At 40.6% G+C, this 18,955-nt stretch overlaps 1 protein-coding gene across 1 annotated transcript in view; it reads right to left on the reverse strand.

Annotated features, from left to right (window-relative positions):
- Window positions 1–10,050: 10,050 nt before the first annotated feature.
- Window positions 10,051–18,955, reverse strand: part of RPAP2 (RNA polymerase II associated protein 2) — a 54,259-nt gene continuing 45,354 nt past the window's right edge. Inside the window, exon 12 of the mRNA XM_032218763.1 lies at window positions 10,051–10,200. Coding sequence (XP_032074654.1) covers window positions 10,062–10,200 — 139 coding nt within the window. The 3' untranslated portion in view covers window positions 10,051–10,061. The remainder of the gene's footprint in view (window positions 10,201–18,955) is intronic.

Genomic DNA, 18,955 nt, shown 5'->3' on the forward strand with positions numbered 1-18,955 from the left:
CCAGTCGGCATTGGCCGGCAGATGGAATTCGGAGGAGGCCTAATCTGTGGAATCTAATCGGTCTATTGGAGGTAATTGGTAACATCTATACTTGGACAGATAATTACTGAGGTGATACACTTAATTCTTAATTAATATCTTTAATTTCACCTTTTTCTAGTTCTTCCATGTGTGCTACTTGGAACAAATGCATGAAATATTAAACATAACTGACCAGGACTGTGCTTTTTTTTTTTTTGGAGAGATAAAGCGGTTTTCATATTTCAGAGTGATCACAAATTACTGAAGACAAGGAACATTTGTGTGTTAGAAAATTCCCTTTTCTATAAAATTATTATTATATTTGGGCACCATTCTTCAGTGGGACAGTAAATATTCGTGTACAGTTTCTTTTAGGGAATGTTGATTGCCTAAATCCAACTTCAGTTACATCCAAAGAGATCATTGTATTATGCTGCTGGTACTCTGTAACTGTTTAGGTTCCAATCTGAGCCAGTCAATTGTTTAGTATCCCTATTCAATCCCGTCTCCATGTGCTTATCTGAAGGTGAAAACAGACACATAAAAGAAATTCAAGTATACAGTATGAGACCCATTCAAAGTGGGCCATAGAGACATAAGAGTGTTGTAGAAATTTGCTGCAGAAAAAGCAACGCAACACACATGGTTTCTGAAACCCACACTGCTTCTCAAAACAGGTGGTTTCCTGGATGAAGTGATGGAAATAGAAAAGTACCCGAAGATATGAGAAGAGTACCAAACTGGGACTGGCCCAAACTTATCAGAAGTTAGAAAAATGATGGGAATGATAGACTTCAGAATCATCACATAACACACATCATAGTCAATGGAAGTTTAACAGACTCTTTTCAAATTGGAAAAGGTACAAGATAGGGCTGTCCTTTGTCCCCATTATTGTTTATTATAACTTTGGAAGTATTGTTGAATAAAATACGGGGCTTGGATGGTTTAAAAGTGATCAAGATTAGGCAGCAAGAATACAGAGTGTGCGCTTTTGCGGATGATTTGGTTATAATATTGGAACAACCGCAGGAATCCAGTATGGTCTTAATGAATACGATTAATCAATATGGTCAAGTGTCTGGTTTTAAAATAAATTTAGGAAAAACAAAAATATTAGCTATAAATATGAATACTAAACAAAAGGAAGAATTAGGAGGGATGCTAGGATGTGAGGTAGTTAAAAAAGTCAAATACCTTGGAGTTAACATCTTAACTTCAAATGGGAAATTATATAAGCATAATTATGAACCACTTTGGCATAGTATACAGACAGAGATGAAAAAATGGGAGAAATTGCACTTATCTTTGTTGGGTAGGATAGCAGCAGTGAAAATGAACATTTTACCAAAATTTTTATTTCTTTTCCAAATGTTACCTATACTTAAAAAAGATGTGAATCTTTTAGAATCAAGAGTACTTTTAATGGTCATGAGTAGATAGCAGCTAAGCAAAGCAAGATCTGAGGCAAAAGCATGCGTAATCATAGATATCAATATGTGACCCAACACCCTCCCCTTGGTAACCTCATCCCATAGTCCAATCCGTACACCCTTCAGGTGTCATGTGGGAGACATCTTCAAAAAGCATCATCAGGTTGGTATGCCGGACAGTTGGCCTTGGCGGCAACTCCTCTATCTGCAGCATGCGCAGTAGATGGTGAGAACAACTCCCTTTTTACAGTCACTCCTGCACTGAACAATTCCCCCACCCAAATACCATGCCCCCCTCCCCGTTTCAATGGCAGCCGAAAAGCAAGCAGCAAAACAGAGGCTGACACATTCTTTGTATAGCAAGTGTCCCCATTCTTCTGCAATTTAGAAAGTGAACAATGAAATGTTGTAAATCTGCATTTGCTTCTATGTGCGTGGTCTCTCTAGATAAATAGGAGCAAGTAGGTCTATGACGCTTTCTGTTACAACTACTTTATGGTATCTGTGACTATAAATAGATGCAGCAAAACCTCCAAGGTAGTGGTCATATAAGGGGAGACAAAGGCCAACCTGCCAACTGCATGTAGAGGGGTGATGGTGATATGAATATTATCCACGTATCATCTACCTCAAGATATTGGAATGTCCACCCACAGGGAGACTATATCACATTTTTTCCAGGAGCCTTTCTTGAACTGATTTTTTTGAGCAATGTACGGAAAAAGGACACACGGCTTGCAAAAGTGGACATTGATGAACTCACGACTTGTGGTAGATACCTTTTTTTCAGAATTACTTTGTCATTCAACAAGGCTTTATACAAAATGAAACAGCTCCCAACCCACATCCTATGCCTGCGTTCAGCTTACTTTGATGCTTTAAAAGGTACCGTAGAAGGTATGCGGTTTTTTTAAAAGCAATCACCTCTATCCGCTATTTCTGGCATCGCCAGAGACTTTTACAGATCTTAGCATATACAATTTAGAAAGAAATCAGATTTGCAGCAACGAAGACAACTGTTTTATTTTTCCTTAAATTCATTTGAAGAAAAGCTTAGGTTGCTTTGGTTTTGAAATAAATTTTCCAAATAATAGTTCTCGTTTCAGAACTTATGTTGAAAATACATAGGGAAAATGCATTTTCTTTAGCACGCTTGCTTGAAGGCTGTAAATTTGAAAGAAAGCTTTTGTTTTGTTTGCCATAAGCCTTTCTCAGCTACAAATATTGGTAATATTAACTTATGCACATAACAACAATTAACGTAGGAAAAATCCTAAAGCCTGCACTTCATGGAACTAAACTATAAAAATTTGCAAGTGCATACAAAAGCTTCATTGATCAGTTACTAGAAGGAAACATGTTACAGGCGCCTCCCAAATTTAAGAATCTTTCACATTTCAGTGGAAAAATATCCCTAGCATTTCTGTTGAATTCAGTGTGATTTAATTATATAATAGAACTTTCACAAACTTGTTGAGAGTTGTAAAAGTGGTGGCAGATTAGACTCACTGGTTACAATGAGTCACAAAGATTAATCATGATCCGTGACCACTAAAAACAATGTCCCACAGTGGAACATTTAGTTCAATCTGACTGATTATTTAGAAATTTCATTGGTTTCAATCTTCCTGCTCTCTTGTAAGCATGGAATCTTTTATCATAAACCAGCTAAACTGAGTGGTAGAGTCTTGTCATATATTTATAAAAAGAATTGGCTCCTAAAGGTGATGATTAATGTCTACACAACACTTAATTCACAAGTGTTCATATGTTCTCTTTAAAAAGGTAAATACATTGATGTAAGTAATGCAAAAGTTGTATAACTGACTTCTAGTAGGTTTTCCTTACATTGATAGTCACATGACAGGGAGAATAAATTGGACTTAGAAATATTAACTTATATTAACTGTTGTGGCCCAGCAGGAGCCGTTGGAGCTGCCACCAGACCCCGACAGCGAGGGGCCCGATGAGTCAGCTCTGGAGGATATGGAGGACCCTGGACAAGGTTCTGACTCCGAGCAGGGAGCAGAGAGGCTGGTTGGCCACCAGGACGTGCCTGAGCCTTGGACCAGTGGGGAGGAGACAAGGGAGAGTGAGCCGGACGCCAGTAGTGAGTTGTTCCTGGATGCACACACCTGACGCTACTAGGCGTCAGGAACAGTTGCGCAGTTACAGAAAGTAATTGCGCTCAGCTGGTGGTCATTAGGCTCCTCTCCAGACTATAAAAAGACTACTTGTGCACACGCCCCTCTTTGCAGAAGTCAACACAGGATCGAATGTCGGAGAACATTGTTAGAAGCTTGGCAGGCTGGATTGCTGCCAAGCCTTATCTTTGCTGGATTGCTGCCCAGCTTGTTTGTGCCGGTTTGCTGCCAAGGACCTGTGTGTCTGTTAATAAATTACGTAAAGTATCTTTGGCTCGGAGTGTTTGTTGGTGTGAGACAAGGGGGGTCAGAACAATTAACTATATTATTTAATTTAGGAAAAATCCCTACAGAACATGATAGACTGTTTCTGCAACAAAGGCAGAAAGAGAAACTTTATCACCATCTAAAAATACATTGTGGGGTATTTTATTTATTTTATTGTCTACCTCACCTAAGTGGCTGGGTGACTAATAGCAACCACCACCTCTGCTGGAATCATAAAAGCAATCATTAACACAGCCTGATGGGCTGTACCACATACTCAGGGCCCCAGGCTTGGGCAGAAGTTTTCAAAGCCATGGGAAGGCCCAGTAGAGTCAAGGCCAATCTGACCTCTGAAGGGATTGTGTTCCAGAAAGTGGACACCATGGCAGAAAAACCATTCCTTCTTAGCCCACCTGCGGACAGTCTTTAGCCAATGGACCTGGAACAGACCTTTCCTATATAGTGACCATAGAGCTTTTATTCCAAAGAACAGTCCTGCATTTCAGAAAGCTGCCCTTTAGATTTATTTTTCAAAAACTCACGTTTGTCCTTAATTTGACCAAACCATTGAGGAGAGATACTCTTGTAAATAATTCAGTCTCTGTCCGTGAAAGGTTTGAAAGGTGATTTACTTGAATTAGACATGGAACAAAATGGTAGCCAATGGTAGCAGTTTGTGGAGCAATGATGTCATACCTGAAAATTTATTTCAGCATTACTTTATCTGGAAAGTTCTAAGTTGCCCATCCATGCTTTCAATGAGATATATTTTTTTGTATTGCCCTATATCAGTGTTTCTCAACCTATGCTGGCTGGGGAATTCTGGGAGTTGAAGTCCACAGGACTTCAAGTTGTCAAGGTTGAGAAACACTGCCCTATATGGTAAAACTTTTATCTAGTCACTTAACCATAACCTGTTTGGAGCCAATCAGGAGCCCTGATGGCGCAGTGGTTAAGTGCAGAATTGCAGGCAAACCCTGCCCATAGCCAAGAGTTTGATCCAGACAAGGTTCTTTCCCTCCTTCTGAGGTTGGTACAATGAGGGTCCAGATTGTTGACAGTACTATGCAGATAATGCTTCTACTTTGTAAACTGGCCAGAGAGTGCTGTAAAGCACTATGTCAGTGGTTCCCAAACTTGGCAACTTTAAGTCTTGTGGACTTCAACTCCCAGAATTCTCCAGCCAGTTCTGGGAGTTGAAGTCCACAAGTCTTAAAGTTGCCAAGTTTGTGAACCACTGCACTATGTGATAGTATATAAGCCTAAATGCTATAGATATTGCTATTCATACTACAACAGCAAAGTATAAGGCAATACATAGATAATTGTATGCTATTAATAGCTGTCTTGCTTAGTCCAACGCATAGTCCATTTTCTGCCTTTACCAAGTAAGAATAAATGGAGTGCTGAAAAAACCAACACCTAACTCTCTCACACACATATACATGCGCTCACATACCTTCTATAGGAGCTAGAAAGATCAAGTTAATCTTCCATGATAAACAAGGGGAAAGGGTGGGGATGAAAATGTGTTATTTTGTCATAGTGAAATTTGCAAATCTAGCTCTTTAAATATAAGCAATCCTCATTTTGTAAAAGTTGAAATGTTTTGAAAGATTAAACATTAAAGTGTAAGTCTAAAATAAACCTGCAAAGAAAATCATGCTGCTAAACTAACAGGAAATGTACGAAGTAAACCTGTGAAAATCAAGAGTTTGGAGTTGACAAAACCACCTTATTTTGCACCTTAATGGATCTTAACCACTATACTCAAGCAGTCACCTTCAGTAAATTCCATCCTTTTTATGTGGCTTAATCTCTGAATAGAAAGATTATCCAGAATAAAAGTGCCAGATTCAGAAGTCCTACAATGCAGATTTGGAGAAGCTCACTTGGCATCTGTAGAAGGCTTGACATGGCGGCTTCGTTGTGAAACTAAGCCATCGTGCAGCTGATCTAAATGCAAATATTCTGAATCATATCACACATGATTTCGAAAAGCAAGATAAGAATCAGCCGTTGGGAAAATTTGAATTTGAATTTATTGCACTTATATGCTGCCCTTTTCCCCCGGAGGGGACTCAGGGCGGCTCACAATCCAAGTCAGGGAAGGGGATACAGATAAGGGATAAAAAGACAAACAAAACAATACATAATTTAAAAGCACACAACAGTCATACCATTCGAGGGGGGGCCCAAAAGCTCTTTAGCCCCAGGCCTGTCTGAACAGCCAGGTTTTAAGGGCTTTGCGGAAGGCCTGGAGGGTGGTGAGGGTTCGAATCTCCACTGGGAGCTCGTTCCAGAGGGTCGGAGCAGCCACAGAGAAGGTAGTCGCCAGCCGGCATTGGCCGGCGGATGGAATTCGGAGGAGGCCTAATCTGTGGGATCTGATTGGTCTATTGGAGGTAATTGGCAGCAGGCGGTCTCTCAAGTACCCAGGTCCAATACCATGAAGGGCTTTATAAGTGACGACTAGCGCCTTGAAGCTTGTCAAGCCTTTCAGAAATGGCAGGCACAATCAGGAAAGAAGGCCTACATGGATTTCTGGAAAGATCTTGCTTACTAGTAAAGAATGGTACAGAATCTTGAAAGCTTATCCAAATAATTATCCACTCTACATATACCTAATATAATTAAGCATTATTTTCTCCTTTAACTGTTTTCTGCCTCTTCTGTGTTCCTGTGAGCTGTTAGACATTCATAACATTCATAATAAATTTGTATATATCCATACTATTCATAATAAAAATCCAAAGTAAGTGTTGACTCAACATTAGGAGAAACCTTTACACAAAACACATTCTTTAAAAATGGAAATATCTTGGATGCCTTTTTTAGCTGGAAATATTTCAGCAGGGTTTGTGCATTCAATTGCATACCGTGTTACAGGAAATCCTTCACTTACGACCGATTGCTTAGTGACTGTTCAAAGTTATGAGGAGTCCTGTCCCAAAAGCTACTTACAACCCAGTTTTGAACCTCTGACATTGTCTCCTATCATGCGATCACATTTTGGATGGTTGGAAACTGGCCCACATTTACGACTATTTGCAGTGCTCTGGGGCGTGACCCGACAAATGTGCGCACGACAAAAGCGCAATGACAAAACCGCGGCGAGAACACCGCGATGTCATAAACGCACCCACAACAACGCGCCGACAAAACCGCGCCCACAAAAGCTCGATTTAAGTTAAGGTAAGGGTTAGGGTTAGGTTCAGGGTTAGGTTTAGGGTTATTAGGTTGTTATTAGTTTTTTGTTGAAGGCGCGCTTTTCTTGGTGCGCTGTTGTCGGCGCGCTTCTCCGCGCATTCGTCGGCGCGATTTCAACCTCACGGTTTTGTCGAGCGCGCATTTGTCGGTGAACCCTCTGGGGTCATGTGACCACAATTTACAACAATTTTGCTAGAAGCTGGAGTTCACTTCTGGTTTCTGGCAAAAAGTGGTCCACAGCAAACAATATGTTTGTTTAACAACCATGGTGTTCGCTTAATGACCACTGCTTTTATTTATAACCTCTGCATTAGCATAACAACTGCCACAAAAAAAGTTGTAAAATTAGGTCCAGTCAGGCCATGACCTGCCTTAAGATTGTCCCAATTTACAATCGTAATTGCGGGGTCCAATTACAGTTGTAACTCAAGGATTACCTATATACTGAACCACACGACTTCCAAAGCCTTTTCTAGCTTTGTGATTGATATGTGAAAGATAAACCTGGAATGAACTGTGCACTGCTCCTGAATATGGAAATCATGAATCCTAAAACCAAGGAAGACAAATTCATGGGATTACAAAGCAGAAACATCTGGATGCAGGCCAGGAGTGGGTTTCAACCGGTTCATGGCGGTCCCCACGAACCGGTTGGTTGGCGGACCCAGAAGTAACTTCCGGGAACGGCAAAGGGCCCACCCGCCCGTCCGCGTTCCTTACCCGGTTTTGACAAGTTTTGCGCTTCCACGCATGCGCAGGACGCATACAGCGCCTGCGTGATCCTTCAGGAGCAGCTGGAGCATCGGTTGGAACGGGGCGAGAAACCCACCCCTGATGCAGGCCCTTAAAGTAGACCCATTAAGCCAGGGGTCGGCAACCTTAAACACTCAAAGAGCCACAAAGGTCCTAACTGGAAGCCCCCTGTTCAGTTCTAGAGCCAGCCTGGTTCCCCAACCATAAAGTCTCCTCCTAGTGCGGTGTCATTTTTCCTCTACCTGTCCTAACCAAAAGCCCTATCAACTGTGGAGCCGACTTGTAACAGGGAGCCACAGCAGAGGGATGAAAGAGTCACATGTGGCTCCAGAGGCACGGGTTGCTGATCCCTGAACTAAGCTTTGGGATGGTGGAGATTCTTCAGAACCTGAAGGACCAAGTGACTCTTTCCTGCAAACAAAGAGCTCTCCAACTTCTCAATCTGTTAGCTGAGAATAATTTAAAACTGATACTAATTTTATTATTTTGCAAGTGATTGAAATCATATCTTTTTATTAAGAAAACTGAAAAGGTGTTAAAATTCCGATGCATCTGATTTTTGAGGACTCAAAAGAACGAATATAAATAAAAATGTGCTTCCCATGATTCAGTATTTTCTTGAGATATTAAATTATTTGACATTCTGTTGGTGCAGCAATAAAATAGCATAGATATTCTTCATCTTGAAAAAGAAGTTTAATCTAATGTTGTGAAATTAAATTTATAAAAATAAAACAAGCAACCACATAATAAAAGTTCTTATTGTGTGTGTGTGTGGTTTTTTTTTAAAGGTGGTATTTTTTAAATACTAAAATACAAAAAAAAATTCTAGTTGTCAGTTGGGTAACATTAATTGAATCTCTCTGGTCAAAAGAGAAGTGAAGGATGATCTTCTTATTCTGTAAGTAAAAAAATGAACATAAAAAGTATAAGCAGTATCATAATAAAACATTTATTAAACATCAAATAAGCAATTTCAAAAACTTGTCCATAAAAATACAAAAATAACACTGATTGAAAATATACATATAAAATAAAGAATATAAAATCTCAGGGATTTCACCTCCCCCCCAATCACTACCGCAACACAAACATGAAAAAGGTGACTAGAATTTCTCAAAATAACATCTCTTCAACTAATCTCTCATGCTTTTTCTATCATTAGTGTTAAAATACAGAACCAAGAATAGTGCTCCAGGATCAGCATTAAGTCCATATATCCATAGTTCTTCGGTTGCAACCGGCCCTGGGATTGCATTTGTTAAGTGATGCAATTATAAAGTGTAATATCACATGAATGTGCCATTTAGCAGCAATAATTTACAGAAGTCGCAGTTTCTGTTGTAACCCAAAGATGCGTGAGTTGTTAAGTAGGAAGGGGCAGAAGTTCCAGAACTAGTGCAGGGGTGCCAGGAAGTGCTGGGGGAAGGGGAGGAGGCTAGGGGAGATCATGTGATCCATGACACAGTCTATGGGCAAGTGCGGAAAGGCTGGGGGAGGGAGGGTACTGCATGGTGCAAGATCCAGAAGGATGGAGGATAGAAGATGTGGCACAAGTACAGGAAGATTGGGAGACAGAGGGTGCATTTAGTGACCGTCCAAAGTTATAACGACCCTGAAAAAAGTGACTTATGACCGTTTTTCACACTTAGGAACTCTGTAGCATCCCCATGATGATGTGATATGAAGGTACAGATGCTTGGCAACTGGTTCATACTTATGAATGTTGCTCTGTCCCAAAGTCATGTGATCACTTTTTGCAGCCTTTTAACCAGCAAAATCAACGGGGAAGCCAGAGTCACTTAACAAATGTGTTACTAACTTATGAACTGCAATGATTCACTTAACAACTGGGGCAAAAAAGGTTGTAAAATGGAGCAAAACTCATTTAACAAATGTATCACTTAACAACAGAAATCTTGGGCTTAATCGGGGTCATAAGTCGAAGACTACCTGTAAGTACCATTCCTCTAGTGCCGTCATAATTTCAAATGATCGCTAAATAAGTGGTCAGAAAGCGAGGACTATCCTTTGACTTAAGAGAATTCACGCAACCTGCTCCTGACTTGTTGAAAGTTTGGGTCCAACCATTAAATACCTTATGATAAATTGGAAACTATGGTTAGCCTTAATAATAGTCCTTATTTAGGCTGTTTGCAAGGGGATCTTATATGAAGCGAAATAAGAAGAGAAACACAAGAGAGAGAAAAAAAATTACTGACCAGTGAAGGAGTCAACCACTTTTAAATATTTTTGTTAAACTTTTCAGATCTTCGGTTTCGATACATAATTCTTCCAGCAAGGTAGCAAGGAACTGTGTATATCCTTTGTTTTGCTGACCATGTGCAAAGGCAGGAATATTTTCTGACAAGCTAAAAGGCAAAAATTGAGGGCTTTCAGAAAGATGTAATCTTACTACGTCAAATAGGTAGATATAAATGTCAAATATGAAACAAGAAGTAATCACAATATTAATCATGTTGACAATTAGTCACTTATGGAAACATTTTCTTAATTTTTTTTTTAAAAGTCCCCAAACAACTTAATTAGTAACAAATTAAAAAACAAAAACAAGGCACTTTGAAATAGCGGCAAATTCCTATTATGTTTTCCAATAGTAATTAAATAGGGAAAAAGGCAACTGGGTGACCTTGGGCCAGTCACTTTCTCTCTGCCCTAGGAAGGAGGCAATGGCAAATGACTTCTCAAATCCTTGCCAAGAAAGCTGCAGGAGCTTGTCCAGTCAGTCTCTGGGATATGAGTGAATGGAAGGAAAAAAAAATCAATGGACAGAACGAATCTCTAAATTGAGCCACCCCCCCCCAAAAAAAAATCTTGTATGAGATTGTGTATCTATTTCAGAGGATTTGCAATCTCTCTCATACGTTTTAAAGGTGCAGCATTCAATTCCTTCAACCTCCTCCAAAATGCTCACCAAGAGCAAAATTATTGCTTATAGTTTTCCAAAACTGCTTCCAGTCAAATTGGACTGATCTGGAGGGATCAATTGTATCAATAATTATCATGTTGAATTGTAGCCAATTCTTTATATACAAATTCCTATTCTCACTCCTCAATTAGAAGAGGTTCCAAATTTTTTTGAAACCCACCACTGGTCCTTGGATATGATTATTCTACATTATCATGCTCCTATTTATAAAACTCAGTGCCTCTGTGAAAGGCAAGGATGACTACTGCGTTTGTGGTGCAATCAGAACATTGCGTGTGTTGAAGTTGTTTTAACGCAAACCAAAGATGCCTTTTAAAAAACAAGTTTACATCCTATTCTTATGCACGCCAGTGCTGTGTGTGAGGTAATTTAAGGTGGTTCTGACAAGTGTCGTCAGCATCTTCATATCCGGTCACATGGGCGGCAAGCCACTCCCATCCGGTCACATGGGTGGCAAGCCACTCCCACAAAGGAGGCCACACCCACAGAGTAGTTTCGAACAATTTTTGAAACCCACCACTGGTGGGTGCCTTTGAGTCAGTGTTGATTCCTGGAGACTTCCTGGACAAGTTTGTGCCGTTTTCTCAGCAAGTTATTTTTTTTCAAAAGTGGCTAGCCATTTGCCTTCTTCCTGGGATTAAAAGGCGTGACAGGCCCAAGGTCACAAGCTTTGTGCCTGAGGCAGAAACTAGAACTCACAGTCTACCTACCAGTTTCTAGCCTAGCGCCTTCACCATCTACCCCAAATTTGGTTCCTACACGAACAAAACTGCCTCCGTTCTGTTTTTCCTTACTCAACAGAACAGGCTTTTCTGATCCCTCACTTAAGCTTTCAGGACAAGATAAATGAAAGTCATTTTTCTTCCAAGAGTGATTATTCGATTAAATTTCTTTACTGATAAAAGTAATGCTGCCCAATACCTGTCTGATTGCCTGCATTTTATACATGAGGAATTTGAGACACATGAATATGCTGGTACAGAAAAGCGGTTCACCGACAAAACTGCGCCCAACTGAACCGCGCCCGACTAAACCGCGTCGCTGATGTCATCAAAAGGGTGACAACAGCGCAGAGACAGAATCTGTAAACCCTAAACCTAAAATTAACCCCTAAACCTAAAACCCCGCTAAACCTAACCCTAACCCTAACCCTTAACCTAACCCTAAACCTAATCCTAACCCTAAACCTAACCCTTAACCTAACCCTAACCCTTAACCTAACCCTAACCCTAACCCTAACCCTAACCCTAACCCTTACCTTAAGTTGAATCGGCTTGCTTTCAAAGCGCTATTTAAAGCGCCCTTCTTTTTCCGCGCTGGCTGTTGTCGCCCTGTTGATGACGTCAGCAACGCGGTTTAGTCGAGCGCGGTTTAGTCGAACGCGGTTTTGACGGGTCACGCAGAAAAGCACCTTGTGTCTGATTTGGGATGAGTCAGTGACGCACAAACTCTGAGCAGCCAGGAATCTAGCCAATACTTACAATGTGGCTCTGCAGAGAAAGATCACTACTTTCCCTAGTACTAATGGCAATAAGTGGCCAGTATTTTGCAGAGCGATCACTGGAAGGAAGAAGGTTGCCTTGTGCTTTACCTGCTCCTCCCAAAAACCCTTTGCAACAGGCGAAGAAAACCCTACAAGTCCAGCTCTGATTGTGTAGGGCAGTGTTTCCCAAACTTTTGACATATGTGTACCCCTTCTATAATTTTCGTAACGCTGAGTACCCCTCATAAAAAACACAGAGTACCCCTCATAACTACATAAAAAAAATGTAGTTAATGATTTTCATGCTTTCATCCAGAACTTTCTGTAGATCAGCGGGCACCTTACGTGTTGCCAAAGCCTCTCTGTGTATGCAACAATGTGTGGATATGACATTTGGAGCAACATTTTGAATTCTTGCAACGAGTCCTTTACTAATTCCGACCATACTTTTTGCTCCATCTGTGCTTATTCCAACACATCTATTCCAATCAATTTTGTTCTCTTGCCTAAATGTATTCATAACATTAAAGATATATTCTCCTGTTGTGATATTCCCACGTGATCCCCACCAAACTCCGGTGCAACGCGTACCCCCACCAAACTCTTCCCGTACCCCTGGGGGTACGCATACCACACTTTGGGAAACACTGGTGTAGGGTGTAATTATTGCTAGGTTTCCCCCGCTCCCCAGATGTTTTCTCCATGATTTTCAACAGAGCAGGGGAATGCCTATGCATGCATATCAAAATGAAAGGAAGAAGTGAGCATAATTACTCCTATATTTTGGAATCTTATAGATTTCAGGGTCAAAACTACATGAACCAAAAAAAAAACCCTAGAAGATATAAAGCAGGGTAATTTCATTATGAGTGAAAAGTACAACATAATCTCGACATACAGAAATTTGGAATCTATTTTACACTGAAGAACAAAGAGTTCATGCTCCTTTTCCATATCTAGCCAGCTAATCTCAGTTCTCTCTGTATACCCGTGAAACAAAGATTTCTGATTTTTGAACTTGCTTCTTCTGTGTCACGGATTTCTACAAAAAGCTTGGACTCTTCGCCACAGAAGCTTTTCCAATGATTATTTAATTTAGCTTTACCCACTGCCATGGGGCACATAAAATATGAATAGAACTCTCGGAAGCTGCAGGTCAAGGGGAACAAGCGAGTAATCAGAGCAATGCATTTTCTGAGCTGAGCTTCCATTACTTGAAGCAATCAGCAAGTGAACTTAAAAATAAATAAATAAGCATGCAACACATGAGGGCTCTGAACTTGTGGTAGCAACACAAACACCGGCAAATAAGATCTGCAAATCTAAATATCATTTGCTCATCCAGGATGTAGTTCTATAGACCTAGGAGCAAAGATGCCTAGGCTGATTATTTTAAAGGAATCACCTTTTCCTTCAATTAATAGCACACCACTTGGTGAAAAGCTTTTCCAAAGCTGCCTGATAGTTCAATAATAATTGGTGTAGACAATTAGCTCCTTGGTTAACAGGGCCTGTTATGCCTAAGAAAGTACATCTCCCGATAAGTATTCCACAGGTGTCCATACAGGTAGTCCTTGATTTACAACCGTTCATTTAATGACCATTGGAACTTACAATGGCACTGAAAAAAGCAACTTCTGACAGTTTTTCACATTTAAGACCATTGCAGTTCCCAGTGGTCACATGCTCAGAATACAGACGCTTGGCAACTGGCATGTGCTTATGACAGTTGCGGTGTCCTCAGAGTTATGTGATTACATTTGATGACCTTCTGACAAGTAAAGTCAATGGGGAAGCCAGATCCATTTAACAACTGTGTCAGAAAAGGTTGTAAAATGGGGCAAAATTCACTTAACAACTCTCTTGCTTAGCAATGAAAATTTCAGGCTCAACTGTGGTCATAGGTCGAGGATTACCTGTATTAAACTTTGGAACTGTTGTATTCACTGCAGAATTCCATCATATTATCCAACCTGGACCAGAATTAATCTGCACTACTACAATAATAGCAATAGCAATAGCACTTAGGCCATGCTTTATAGCCTTCTGTAAGTGGTTTACAGAGTCAGCCTCTTGCCCCCAACAATCTGGGTCCTCATTTTACCCACCTTGGAAGGATGGAAGGCTGTGTCAACCTTGAGCCTGGTGAGATTTGAACTGCCAAATTGCAGTCAGCCGGCAGTCAGCAGAAGTAGCCTGCAGTACTGCACTCTAACCACTGTGCCACCAGCAGAACTATGAAGGCCTCTAACCAGTTTAGGAGGAAAATAAAACACGCTCACATTCTGACATGATTGGTGCAAGCTGGCAAGGAATACCTCTGTTTTCTATTTTTGTTTTTGTACCCCCCTCCCCTTCTGATTGTTAGCCGCCCTGAGCCTTTTGGGAATAGAGCGGCATTCAAGTCAAATAAAACCTAAACCAAACCTAAACCTTTGAGTAATATGCAATGCTACTCATCTCATTTAGGGTTGGTCTGGAATTCAGAATTTAAAAACAAAGCGTTGGGGAAGACGAGATCAGTGTGAGGTTCCAAAGAAGCAAGAAAGACTCCAAACTCAAACTTGGTTTGTTTATTCTTTTACTTACTTTCTGGCACAAACTGACAATCACAATACACGATGAAATTCTTGTTAGGGATACTTGCCCTTGCTCTCCACCATCTTTTAAATGCTTTCCACCGCCTCGCCCACTCACACGTGCAGCTCCAACCCATGTGACCCGGATGTGTTACAGTTTACTCATAATTGCAGACAATGCCCTTTCAGCATGGCCAACCTCTGCTGGCCTGCCACTCAGAAGCACACTGGACACGAAGCATACTGAGCACAGAGGAAACCCATGGTTCCCCTTGGTTGGGCCGTCATCTCAAACTTAAACAGCTTAAACAGCCCCTGAGCAAGACGGGCTGCTCCCACACTGCTGCTGCTACTCCATGGCACCTGCTGATGACATCATGCCCATTTTGCCACCTCTTAGCGGATTGTCTGCTTCTGAGCAGCGGCCCCGTCACCCGCATGCTCTAAGAAATGCCACCACTTCCTCGCCAGCCTGGGAGGTGAGTGTGTGTGTGTGTGTGTGTACGATCACCACCGCTGCGCACTCCCCCAAATAGCAGCTCTAGGCTTGTCGGCACACCGGAGCTGACAATCAGATGGACAGAAACCAATCACATTTGTCTCCTTGATCAGGTGATCAAAAGTTGGGTGTTTGGCAACTGCTATGTATAATGGATGCAGTGGCCTGGGGTCATGTGATCATCATTCGTGATCTTTCCAGGATGGGAGGGGAGGGAAGCAAATTCAGTAAGGAAAGCTGGATTTGCTTAACAACCAGGGCAAAAAAGATTTTAAAAAATCAGGTGTAACCCATTTAACGACTGTTTCATTTAGCAACAGAAGTTGTGTTCCCAATTATGTAGTAGGTCAAAGATTACCTTCTTCTTCCTAGCATTATCCCCATGCTATGGCAGGGTCCACTTAAGTCAAAGACTATAGCAATAGCAATAGCAGTTAGACTTATATACCGCTTCATAGGGCTTTCAGCCCTCTCTAAGCGGTTTATAGAGTCAGCATATCGCCCCCACAGTCTGAGTCCTCATTTTACCCACCTCGGAAGGATGGAAGGCTGAGTCAACCTTGAGCCGGTGAGATTTGAACCGCTGAACTGCAGATAACAGTCAGCTGTAGTGGCCTTCAGTACTGCACCCTAACCACTGCGCCACCTCGGCTCCCTATCTCTATCTCTAATACAATAATGAAGGTTACCCAGTTCTCATTTCCCCCTCCAGTATTCAGTCACAGAAAAATTCTGGGAATATTCTGGTACATTTTCACTTCACAGGAAGTTATATAGCAACCTAACAACCTAAGAGCTGAGTAGGTACCTCAAAACAGATCTTTTATAACATATAGTTCAACTGTACGTAGTCAATCCAGAAGCATTACCTGAAGGTTGAAAATGTGTCAGCCAGCGGGGGCATGATAATTCAATCAGTATAGCAATAGCAATAGCAGACTTATATACCGCTTCATAGGGCTTTCAGCCCTCTCTAAGCGGTTTACAGAGTCAGCATATTGCCCCCAACAACAATCCGGGTCCTCATTTTACCCACCTCGGAAGGTTGGAAGGCTGAGTCAACCCTGAGCCGGTGAGATTTGAACAGCCGAACTGCAGTCAGCTGAAGTAGCCTGCATTTAACCACTGCGTCACCTCGGCTCTGTGTTGTGACCTTTAGTTTATTTACAAGTAGTAAGGTAATTTGTTTTTCAAATTTGTCTGAAAGTAATCTTCCTTTACTGGGAAATGGCACTCCAAGTTTGCATTACGATCCAGTACATCAACGTATATTGTATCGATGTGGTTTTACTCTCTACATCTGATATAAACAATGTTAATTTCATTTTTAATTTTCATTTTTTGTTAATTTTCATTTTCAACCTAGTGCCCGCTGATACAGAATGCATAATCCTCCAGTCAATATACCCTTGTCTGGGCTAATTAGGTATTCTAGGAAATCAAACATATTTGGCTAGCATGAGTCTGAGGAATGTTGCTTTATATCTTTCCATGCACCAACCAGATGGAAAATAGGCCTTCACAAAACCGAAAAAAGTTAAAGTTTCAAAAGGTTGTCAGAATGTTATATCTGTAATCAAGCTGTCTACTTCACATATGTTATACCAGAAAAGACTGAGTAACAATTCACGTAAGATAAGCAATAACAATGGGCTATTATTCAATAAGCCATTAAGTGCCATCTGCTTTACATGAAAGATATTTAGAATCCCTCTTCCTCTCTTCTCTACCAAAGTGAAGAAAATGGGAAATAAAAAAATGGTTAATACATTTGTTTCTTTTTAAGCAAAAGCCGATAAAAGCCACGATAATACGCAATCAAATATTCTAGCAATAGAATATTTGAATCGTTCCTCTAAGAAAAAAAAACCCTGAACGCTTCTGAGCCATTCTCCACAACTGAGGTCTTCATTGGACTAGATAGAACTTGAGTGAAAGTTGAAGGAAGAGCTTACGATCCTTGGAATGGCTGGTGAGAGAATAAGTTAGCTTATATTTTCAAACTGTAGCATGGTATCTATTTCAGGATGTTTGCCTTCCCACTTATAACCAATCATGGAAGAGTTAATTAGATTTACATCACTTTGAATTCTTTTGTTCTAGAAGTTTATGTATTTGTATCCTGCCTTTATTATTTTCATATATAACGCAGCAAACATATATCCAAAACACCTTCCTTCTCCTTATTTTCTCTACAAAAAATCCTGTAAGGAAAATGTGTATGTAATTGGCCTAAAATCACCCAGCTGGCTTTCATGGCTAAGAAGGGACTGAACTCACGGTTTCCTGCTTTCTAGTCAGGTGCCTTAACAACTACACCAAACTGGTTCTCTATGTTTCTGTTTGATGGGGCTATGGCTTCTAGGGAAAGAAGTATTTTCTTCCTGTGTATTTAAAATTTTAAGTCCTATTTCACCACTGACAGCAATTACTGTAATTTTGGGAGTATAAGACGCACCAGAGTATAAGACGCACCAAGATTTTGAAGAGGTAAATTTTTTTAAAAAAGTTTTTGCACTGTGCAGATCTCCCAAACCCTCTGCATGCCTCATTTTTTTGTGAAAAATGGGGCTTGTAGAGAGTTTGAGAGGCCTGCAAAGTGCTCCTGGGTCCTGGGGGGGGGGGGGAAACCAAGCAGAAAACGGCTCCAAAAAGGAGCATGCATAGCCTTTAGGAGGCTTGCAGAGTGCTCCTGGAGGCTGGGGGGGGGGAAGGAGCAAAAATGGCCCGTTTTACGCTCATTCCCCCCACCCCAGGAGGACTTTGCAGGTCTCCCAAACCCTCTGCATGGCCATTTTTGTGAAGGGGGCAGAGTTTCAGGAGGCCACAAATGCTGTATTTAGTGTATAAGACACACCCAGATTTTCACCCTCTTTTTTGGGGGAAAAGGGTGCGTCTTATACTCCGGAATATACGGTAATCCACAGTGGTAAATGGATTAAGAGAGACAGAAAGACAGAGGTTAAATAGTTGGTAGGAGAGATTAAAGAATTAGTCTGGTGAGAATTATAAACATATATAAGAGAACACAAAAAATATCTTTAGGCTGATTACTCGTTTGAAATATATGACTAGCAATTCCAACCTATTGGAAAGTGAATCATAACCATCTAGAGGACTTTCTTCTTGAGTAGGATCAATAGGTTCTACAACAGTAGTATTCTGTTTCTTTGTGTGTCTTAAAAATAATATGTGTTTTTGTATGTATAAAACCTCAGTTTTATCTCCTGACTCAAGAAAAATATCCTAACAATATCTTCTGTCTTCTATTGTTTAGTCTTAGCTCATTGGTTTAAGGCCCAAAACCACCACAATATAGCAATTAAAGATAAACTTGTTTTATTAGGCTGGATAAGGCTTCTTCTAGGAAGATACATTTTATTGTAGAAATACATGATCAAATTCTTATTTAATTAAATGTTCATAATTATAATGCCTAGCTGAAATAAAACCATGTTAAATTTCACTGTTTTGCATGCTCCCCTATGTAATTTTTAAAATTGCAGTGGCAGCAGTATTAGGGAAAAGGACCAACTTGAAATAGAAAATAATGAAATTCAAGAATTCAGTAGCAGAATATAGATTAGTATATATTAACACATTTTAGGAAAATCTG

This window comes from Thamnophis elegans, chromosome 5, assembly GCF_009769535.1.
Source record: "Thamnophis elegans isolate rThaEle1 chromosome 5, rThaEle1.pri, whole genome shotgun sequence".
In the NCBI taxonomy this organism is placed as follows: Eukaryota; Metazoa; Chordata; class Lepidosauria; order Squamata; family Colubridae; genus Thamnophis; species Thamnophis elegans.